The sequence below is a fragment of the Mus pahari genome, chromosome 6 (genome assembly GCF_900095145.1).
Source record: "Mus pahari chromosome 6, PAHARI_EIJ_v1.1, whole genome shotgun sequence".
Classification (NCBI taxonomy): domain Eukaryota; kingdom Metazoa; phylum Chordata; class Mammalia; order Rodentia; family Muridae; genus Mus; species Mus pahari.
Window position 1 is genome coordinate 27,020,626 of NC_034595.1, and position 10,688 is coordinate 27,031,313.

The 10,688-nt window shown below is 39.4% G+C and overlaps 1 protein-coding gene across 1 annotated transcript in view; it reads left to right on the forward strand.

Annotated features, from left to right (window-relative positions):
- The window catches only part of Frmd3 (FERM domain containing 3), a 174,383-nt gene extending 173,032 nt beyond the window's left edge, over window positions 1-1,351 (forward strand). The window contains exon 15 of the mRNA XM_021200071.1: window positions 1,130-1,351. Coding sequence (XP_021055730.1) covers window positions 1,130-1,143 — 14 coding nt within the window. The 3' untranslated portion in view covers window positions 1,144-1,351. The remainder of the gene's footprint in view (window positions 1-1,129) is intronic.
- Window positions 1,352-10,688: the final 9,337 nt, after the last annotated feature.

Here is a 10,688-nt window from a genome sequence, read left to right on the forward strand (position 1 = left end):
TCAAAAAAAAAAAAAAAAAAAAAAAAAAAAAAAAAAGACAGACATAGAAAATAAGTAGAAAAATAGGAAAGGTGATTGGTCTTAGAGTGCTAGGAATTAGGAGTTTTACTACTGTCTAGAAAAAAAGAGTTCCTGTTCCAGAAACAATTGTATGAAACTCTTCACTCCATCGTGCTTGCTGTGAAACTCCTCTGTCACTAGCTTGAAAAGATTTTACTGTTGTACTTTTGCTGAGCCTCCTAGCTGTAACAAATCTTCAGACAAATTCAAAAACTCTCTGGCCAACGCTGCCAAAGGAAACTGTTTAGTGTGACACAGGAACAGCCCCCTTGTCGTAGTTGTTTCCTGAATGTGTAGAGTTTTCCTTACTCAGCTGTCCTTAGAAAAAGTGTCCAGAGTCAAGGACAGAAAAAGAGTTCAGAGCTTAATGTTTAAGGGTCAGATGACTTAAGAACTTATACTCCTGCTTCCAGTAACTCTTTTCACGGTCTGTGAAGGTATTAACACCCACTGACATATAGATTCATATCTAGCCCAAGGCTTAGAAACAATTAATGCCTTTTCCTGTTCAAATTATATTGTGCTTCGCTTAGTGATGCGGTCATAGGAGGACAGAGAAATATTCTTCTTTGGCTGAATAAAGAGGAAATCTTTTCTGATAATCAGCCCTAAGTCTTGAATCAACCTTATGAAATCAGCAATTTCCTAAGATATGTTCGCAATAAAATGTGTATACTCTAGGGTTCCAAAGTAGATATGGGGAAATTGGGTACATAGGGCATTTTCTCTGAGGCAGGTTGAATAACTGTCCATTGTGCCTAAGGGCTCCAAAAATATAGTACTTAACCACTTATGGAGTATTACATTGAGTTTCTGACCCAGGTTCACATCTACTTTTCATTTTTACCTTATATTTTCTGCTAAGTCAAATAGAAGATTCTCTCACAACATTCCTAACCTAACGTGCAAATGATGTGACTTCAGGGATGGTTGTAGTTGATGGGACTTGGGCATCTTTGGGCTGACTTTCTCTACTTGAGGGAGATAATGTGCTGATGGTCCCTTCTTACTTATCCTCCTACTTCTCTCTCTTTTCCTGTCTGTCTTGGACCTGCTTTTGGACTTCCAGTCTCTATGCCATAAACAGACTCAACAGGACCTGCACATGGAGGACCCATCCAATACCAGTTCTCCACATTCCAACCTCTCTCTCTCTCACTGGGTGGATAAATTTGTGAGCCAACCAAGAAGGCTCAGCTGTCATCACTTCAGAGAGGAAGGAAGAATCTTCACTTAGCCTCAGACTTCAGGTGCATTGACCCATCCATTAGTAAAGCTGATTTGAACCATCTTCTGGCCATTGTGTCTTTTATCTACTGGGAATTGGAATGGTGGCACAGTGGTGGGTGATACTTAGGACTCTTAACTTTCAATGTCACAAAAGCAAAAGTGTACAGAAGGTTGATCTTGGCTAAGCCTTAGGCATCAGAGGATGTTTGTCACCAACGTGGGTCCTCACAGCCTTCATGAATGGGAGAAGGAACTAGGAATCAGTTAGGAACTAATAAAGGGTTTATTGGAACTATATTTACCTATTCAACACCCTTAGTTAACACAAATATCCGGGGCCAAAGTCATTTTCATGGTTACAGAAAATAATGAGATAAAAGAGACATTTTCTGTAGGGACTACATTTTGAAATACACCTTGCAAATTCTAGGAGTTTCTCCAGCTAACATCCATCACCATCTGGAACAGAATTATTATTCTGATCATTAAATTTCAAAGGAGAATATTCGTCAGAGTAGAAAAGAATTAAGAAAATATTAGTTTGCATGAAGTATGACAGATGCATTTTTCAGAAGCAATTAAAATTTCAATGTCCTTGTTTAAGTTTCCTGTAATTTTTTCAGTATGAATCAACAGAGGTTCAGACAACTGAAATTTCACAACATGGTTTGAGGATAAAGTTCTGTAAACAGCAATACAGGCTATAATTGCAATGATGGCCATGTAATTACAGTACTTCTTAGTAAAATGGTTACTGTTTACTTCACCCATATTTTTTAAAAAAATATTTTGACAGTAAAACAGGATATGTTGAAAAAGCATGCCTTAGCAACAGAAATTATCTATCACTGCTCAAGACACTCTGTATGCACTAGATGCCCTCTTTTAGCTGTTTTTCTAGGGCATTTCTTTGTATCCTTGACTAATTGAAACAGTAGAATTACTTCTTTACACTCATAGCTCTCCCATTTATCAACACTCAGAGGATGGGAGTACTGTTTAGTGATAAAGAGCTTATATAGTATGGGTGAAATCCTGGGTACAGAATTTATTTTCAGCACTAAAAAGCCAAAAGAAAACAAGAATCAAGTAGAAATTCAATATGATGATGTATATCATATATTTTGACTCCAAATTATAAATTGCAAAGAAAATTTTAAATTAAAGTTTGCAATTGAATGGTAAGCAGCCCTTACCTAATCATAGTAATGTTCTTAACAATTAGTATGGCCCTACACTTAAACATAAATATGTTCTATGCTAACCCTAAATCTTACTCTTAGGCTAGCCTTGTCTTAAACCTAATCCTGACCCTAAATCTAACCATAGCCCATTCCTAATGCTAAAAATAACCATATTCTTATCCCTACTATTAATCATAACCTTAACACTATCCCCAATTTCTAACCATAAATCCTAACAAAAGCAAAAATTTAATATTAACCCTGCCTCTATCTGTAACAAGAACCCTTTATTATCCCAAGCACTAGGATTAGACCTAGCACTAACCCTAACTACAAAATGAGCATATCCATGACACCAACCCCACCTCTAAGTCCATATTAAAATCATAATCCTAACACTTATTCCTATTACTAATGATAATCCAAATTTTCAAATTTTCTCTATCAAAAGCTTTTACCCCAATCTTGAAATGAATCTACTTTTTTTTTTTTTTTTTTTTTTTTTTTTTTTTTTTTTTTTTTTTTTTTTTTTTTTTTTTTTGGTTTTTCGAGACAGGGTTTCTCTGTATAGCCCTGACTGTCCTGGAACTCACTTGGTAGACCAGGCTGGCCTCGAACTCAGAAATCCACCTGCCTCTGCCTCCGGAGTGCTGGGATTAAAGGCTTGCGCCACCCTACTTATAACCTCACAATACCCCAACTTATTACTAATTCAAATAATAACCACAAGCCAAAAACTATTCTAACCATAACAGTATACTAACCCTAACACTAAGCATAACTCTAAACCTAACCCTAACCATGCCCTAACCTACACCGACGTCTAACCTTAATGCCAATAGTAACACTTACCCTAAACCTATCTTTTCTTTTTTAATATTTATTTATTTTATGTATGTGGGTACACTGTTGCTCTCCTCAGACACACCAGAAGAGGGCATCGGATCAACCCATTACAGATGGTTGGGAGCCACCATGTGGTTGCTGAGAATTGAACTCAGGACCTCTGGAGGAGCAGTCAGTGCTCTTAACCACTGAGCCATCTCTCCAGCACACACACTGCAACCCAAAACCTATCTTGACCATGAAAATAATGTAGCCCAGCCGGGCGTGGTGGCGCATGCCTTTAATCCCAGCACTCTGGAGGCAGAGGCAGGCAGATTTCTGAGTTCGAGGGCAGCCTGGTCTACAAAGTGAGTTCCAGGACAGCCAGGGCTACACAGAGAAACTAACTCTGTCTTGAAAAACAAAAAACAAAAAACAAAAAACAAAACAACAACAACAACAACAAAAAAAAAAAAACAACCTAGCCCTAACTCTAATTCCAAAACTAACCCAAACATAATCCCTTAACATTAACACTAGGCTCTAAACCTAACCTAATCCTATTTCTAACTCTAACATAAACCTATTCATAGCATTAACCCTAACCATAATCCTAACCCAAACCCCATTTCTAAGTCTAAACACAATCTTAAATTTAAGCATAGCCCTAAACCTAACCATAGGCTAAATGGTAGCAGTAATCTAATGCTTAGTTTCTTAGATCCTTTCCCTAACATTATTGTTAAAATAAACACTAAATATGACCGCACGCACGTGTGTGTGTGTGTGTGTGTGTGTGTGTGTGCGCGCACACACACACACACACACCACAGACATGCAGAGTATCAAAGAATCACATACATACATTTATCCACAAACTCTCTCTCTCTCTCTCTCTTGCACACACACACACACACACACACACACAAATCACAAGTCTTACCATAACTTTAACCCAATTCATAAACCTAACTGTATCCCTAACTATAACTTTAACTCTTTTCCTAACCTTAATATTTAATCTTATCCTAACCCAGGCTTAACAATACTACTAAACTTAACCCTAACCTTAATCCTAGACTTAAATCTTACCCTAATCCTGACCCTGACCCTAGCCCTAATAGTGCTTGTCCTCATTATCCTAGTCTTTTCTCTAACAATAATCATGTCCCTATTTTGAATCCTAACCATAACCCTAAAGTTAGCCATAAAGCTTACCCTAAAAATAAACCTGACTATAAACCTGACTCCAACACTAAATAACCCCTAGCCCTAATGAGAGTCCTACCCTTCACTCACACATACACAAACATTCAGATACAAACTCTAACACAGTCTCTCTCTAAACCTACTTTTTTTCTTAACCTTTTTTGACTGATTATTAATGTCTTCTCTGGTTATCTTCTTATTTATTTGTTTGTTTGTTTGTTTACTTATTTATTTATTGGGTATTTTCTTTACTTACATTTCAAATGTTATCCCCTTTCCTAGTTTTCCCTCTGAAAACCCCTTATCCCATCCCCCCTCCCCCTGCTCACTAGCCCACTGTCTTAGTCAGGGTTTCTATTCCTGCACAAACATTATGACCAAGAAGCAAGTTAGGGAGGAAAGGGTTTATTCATCTTACATTTCCACATTGCTGTTCATCACTGAAGGAAGTCAGGACTGGAACTCAAGCAGGTCAGGAAGCAGGAGCTGATGCAGAGGCCATGGAGGGATGTTCCTTACTGGCTTGCTTCCCCTGGCTTGCTCAGCTTGCTCTCTTATAGAACCCAAGACTACCAGCCCAGAGATGGTCCCACCCAGAAGGGGCCTCTCCCCCTTGATCACTAATTGAGAAAAATACCTTAAAGCTGGATCTCGTGGAGGCATTTCCACAACTGAAGCTCCTTTCTCTGTAATAACTCCAGCCAGTGTCAAGTTGACACAAAACTAGTCAGTACACTCACCCACTCCCACTTCCCTGCCCTGGCATTTCCCTACACTGCAGTATCCAGTCTTCAAAGGACCAAGGACCTCTCTTCCCATTGATGATCAATAAGGCTATCCTCTGCTTCATATGCAGCTGAAGCCATGGGTCCCTCCATGTGTACTCTTTGGGCTAATATCCAATATAAACTTACTTTTAATAAGAGTTCTTTAATACTTTGACCAGCCCCCTTCTAGCTCACAGTCTAAAGGTAGGCGAGAAAAGATGGTAAAGCGGATAAGGGTATGTCGACCTGTTTAGGAGTTCTTGGGGGTGATTCCAATCTCCATTCGTCAGGATACCAGCAGTCCAGTTCAATTATGTCAGGATAGCAAACACAAATCCACAGCAGTGGCACAGGGACAGCCAGGCCTCCCCCAAATTGGCACTAGTCAGCAGGAGCACCCAGAATCAGCTGGGATGCAGTGAGATGTTCTCTACTGTGTCTCTCTCAATGAAGTGAAGACCAGTGAAGCCTCAAGACCAATGAAGCATTGCAAGGCTTTGTGCCATCACTGTCCATTGAGTTCTATTTATGCTCTCTCCAAACATCACGTGTGCTCCCATGGGCCTTGCCTCAGCAAAACACCATGTGAGTCTGCATCGCATGACATATCCAGAAACTTCTACGTCATATCCCCCTTTTGTTTGTTTGTTTGTTTGTTTTTTAAAGATTTATTTATTTATTATATGTAAGTACACTGTAGCTGTCTTCAGACACTCCAGAAGAGGGAGTCAGATCTCCTTACGAGACGGTTGTGAGCCACCATGTGGTTGCTGGGATTTGAACTCAGGACCTTTGGAATAGCAATCGGGTGCTCTTAGCCGCTGAGCCATCTCACCAGCCCCCCCCCCTTTTTGTTTAAAAGTTGTCTTTTTACCTAACACTAACAGTCTACTTACAATAAAAATAATTATAAATCTAGAACTTTACATATTTTAAATAAACAGCTTATATACAATATAGTCTAAGAAAATTACCTGAAACTTCTATTAATATACAATAATTTAAATAAAAACAACCTTAAATTTCTATTAACATACAGTATTTGAAATAGAAAAACCTTAAATTTCTATCAATATACAATAATTTAAACTTACCACCCTACATGATAATAACCACAACACATCATACAACCAAAATGATCTATTCCAACTTAAGGGATCTGGATGACTGTATTCTTAAAATTGCTGCTTGCTGATCTGGGACAATGAATTCCTGTTTGGATCCCAAGGAAAAAATATGATTAGTCTGAAAAAAAAATTCTAGCTATACATTTGTTGTGTTGTGGTCCAGGCTATCTGCTGTCCATCCAGTCTATGTGTTGTTAGTCTAATTTGTGTTGTCTGTCTATGTGTTGTCTGTCTCTGTGTTATTGATAATTTGGGCTATTTCCCTTTTGAAGTTGATGTGCATGCATATTTTGAAGAAGTAACTAACTCAGACAGTCTGTGAGAGTAAATCACCTGGACTTATTTGCTTTGTGGAGACGTTCATGTGCTTTGTGGAGACGTTCATTCATGTCTCAGCTGGTAAGAGGTTTTCCCTGGTCAGATCTACGCTTTGTCAGTTCTGTTATTAACCATAAACTTTCTACGTCAATACCATTCATTTGCACCATTAATTTGGGTCTCCGATCATAAACCGCTCTTTGACAGAAACACAGGTTTTCCAGTACTCCCAAAAGTTCCTATCATTTCTACTGGAGCAGCCTTGCCCTTGATGTAAGGAAACAACAACAGTTGAGCAATTCTACCCCCTGCATCAATTTGCATCTCCTTTCTCTAATATGCCATGATCCTGATTTCTTCCTTGCTATTCCCACCTTGCGATACCAGGATGCACAATAAATCCTTGAGAAGTTAACCCACTTCTTCCCAAGATTATCCCCACTGTTCCTGAGAATAATGGACCATCCATGTCAGTGCTTAACTTATAACATTCAGTTTGGGGAGCAGAGAAAAGGCATATCTATGGTCAGATCCAAAGCTGTACTCCATTCTGTAGCATTTTAAAGAGGAGAAATACTTAATTTTTATTTTCTTGCCTGCTTGGTACTTTCTGGCTGATCAAAGGAAGACAGCTCATACTTTTACAGCAGGGCCTCCAGGTGACAGACCCCTCTCTTCCTTTCCTCAGGGCAAGAGGTTGCCTTATATATCCCTTTTAGACCTGCAATCCTTTGACTCTTTCCACAGCTGCAACAATTCCTGGAAAACCTTTGTGGTTCATAGCAGCCAGAACCTGCCTGTTCTCTTCTACAAACACCATATTCTCTAGAGTCAGTGTGCTGCTATTATGAGCTGTGAATCTACTAGCCTTACAATTGCTTTGGAACTGGCCAAATTCACCGTATTTAAAACACTGGGCATTTTGATTTCTAAGACTTCCAGCTATGGCTTGCCCTATAGCATGATGCTTCTAAAAAACAATGCCAGTTGTCTCTTTTATCCATTTGCCTATTGATCACCTGGTGCTTTCATGGTCAGATGGCTCTCTTACATTCAGTATTCACATTTTCAAAGGCCAATGTTTCTATCAATAGCTGTCTAGTTTCAGAATCTGATATGGCTCTCTTTACAGCTGAACCCAATCTATGTAAGAAATTGGTGAATGCTTCTGTAGGCTCCTGTACTACCTTCATAAATGAAGCAGATTTTCCCCCCTGGCTCCTCAATCATATCCTAGGCTCTTAAAGCTTCAACATGACACTGTTCCATGATACTATCATCAGATCAGATTTGTTCTTGTAAGTCAGTATAATGTCCTTCACTAACCAGTTCATCTTTACTAACATTTATCCCCTTGCTATATCCCATTGTTCTATTTTTGTGGCTTCATACCTCCACCATGAATTGTTGTCCAGCTTCTAGAACAGCTGACAAAAAATCCTTCCCAATCTTTCGAGATAACCCTATTCTGCATAGCCCAAGTATTTGCCATTTCCTTATCAAACGGAGAGTACAAGCCATACAATTGCACAGTCTCTTTAAAATGCTTTAGATCTAGCATTTCTATCAGATGCCCATTCATTTCATTATAGGCGGGAATACCGTCATTACCAAGTAATATGTTGCACAAAGACGGGAAGGCTGAAGATGCCTGTGTAGGCTTAAGCAAATCCTCTGGTGGTGCACTCAATTGAACACTATCCAATGGTACCTGTACCACCGCCTGCTCTTCCTGGTCCCTAGTTTCACGAGAGTTCTGTAGGTATCTGGCAGTGAAAGTGTATGCAGTAGGGTGAGGTAGCAGTTTACCATCCAGCCCATTTTGCTTCCCTTTTACATTGTGCGGTACTTTCTCAATCTCAGACACCAAGTCTGAACCCTATTGTTCACCTCCCACTGGTCCTTTTTCTCCCTAAGCACCTCTACCTCTATCTGCAAACTCTCTACATGCTTACTTAGCCTGCAATCTTCTCTAACATAAGAGAATGATCAACTTCCCCCTCCTCAATATTCTTCAAAAGAATATACACTAAAACCATGAAACACAACCAAAAAACACTCTCTGGAAACAAGGTTGGAGACCACCCAGTGGCTGTAGCTGCTATTTTGCCAACCTCCGTAAAAATCATTGCTAACCCTTCATAAACTGACTTTTGTCTACCACATTTGAAGCAGAATTACACATTATGCATAACCCACATTGGGTACCACCCATAGGCATAGATTTTTTTTTTAAACCTGCTTTTAATAAAGGTTCTCAAATGCTTTAACCTCTCCCCTTTTCTAGGTCATCATCCAAAGGTAGGAGAGCAAAGATGGTCAACCTGTTTAGAAGGAGTTCTTTGGGATTTCCAATCTTCATTTGCCAGGATGCCAACAGTCCAATTCAGTAGTGTCGGGATAATAAACATGAATCAGTAACACTATCACAATCCAGCAGAAACAGCCAGGCCTCCACCAAACCAACACTAGTCAGTGGGAGCAACCAGAACCAAATGGGATGCCAAGGAGAAGTTCTCTGCCATGCCTCTCTCAATAAAGTGAAATCAGCAAAGCCTTTAGGCCAACAAAGTGTTGCAAGGCTAGTTATACAAGCACATAGTCACCATCAATTGAGTCCTATTTATACTCTCTTCAAATATCCTCCCACGGGTCTAACCTCAGCAAAACACCACATGAGTCTACATTAGCAAAATAAGACATGAAGATTCTATGCCCCAATACAGAGAAATGCCAAGGCCAGGAAGCAGGAGTGGGTGGGTTGGGGAGCAGGGCAGGGGGAGGGTATAGGGGACTTTCAGGATAGCATTTTAAATGTAAATGAAGAAAATACATAATAAAAAATTAACATTTTTAAAAAAAGACATGAGTCTGCATCACATGACACATCCAGAAACTTCCACTTCACTCATATATATTCACACATCCTTTCACACTGTAACATATTCTTGTACACACACACATATTTGTAAACATTTTCACACTGACACACTCACACACTCTTGTACTTGTCTTACCCAACATGCCTTTCTACAGCCATACACATACAAACACTTACAACACATTCATGCATATTCACCTTCTCGGCATGCTCTTGTACACTTACATGCTCATAATCTTATTCATACTGACAGTGACACACACATACATGCTCACATATACACATGCATACACAAACACACTCACCTGATCTCAAATTTTCATAAATTCACAAACTCTTACATATAGTTATACAATCCTACACTCACCGTCACACAACACTCACCCATGCATGCAGGCACACACACTCGCTTTCATAGAAACACAAATACTTGCTTATAATCAAACACTAAAACTAACACTAAAACTAACCCTCACACTCATATACACAGCATATACTCAAATATGAAGCATGAATTGAGACACTGACTAACTTTTGTACAGGTCTACATGCTATCACGCTCACACATACACATGCACATTTAAACATACATATGCAGACTTAAAACCACACATTCACATAACAGTACACTGTTACACAAGCCCTAACTCAGCTCACATCACTAACTACTTCATATGTCTAAGACTGATATTGTCCTTATCCCGGATGATAACCCCAGACTCTAGTTGTAGCCCTAGCTCCACTCCTAACCATATCATTAACCCTAATCCTAACACAAACCTACACCTAACTCTAACCCTAATCCTAACCCGAGCCAGACCCTAACATTAACCTTATGATAGATCCTAAACATAACCCTAATCTGAAGGTCCTGGAGAGAGAGGCTCAGAGGATAAGATCACTGGCTTCTCTTGCAGGATATAGGGGTCCTTGGTTTGGTTCCTAAGACTAACATAGTGGCATACGATAATTTGTAACTTCAGCTCCAGTTGAACCAGTGCTACTTCAGGCCTTTATAAGGGTATTACAGGCTAGGACTTCAAGTACTATATTGAATAGGTAGGGCGAAAGTGGGCAGCCTTGCCTA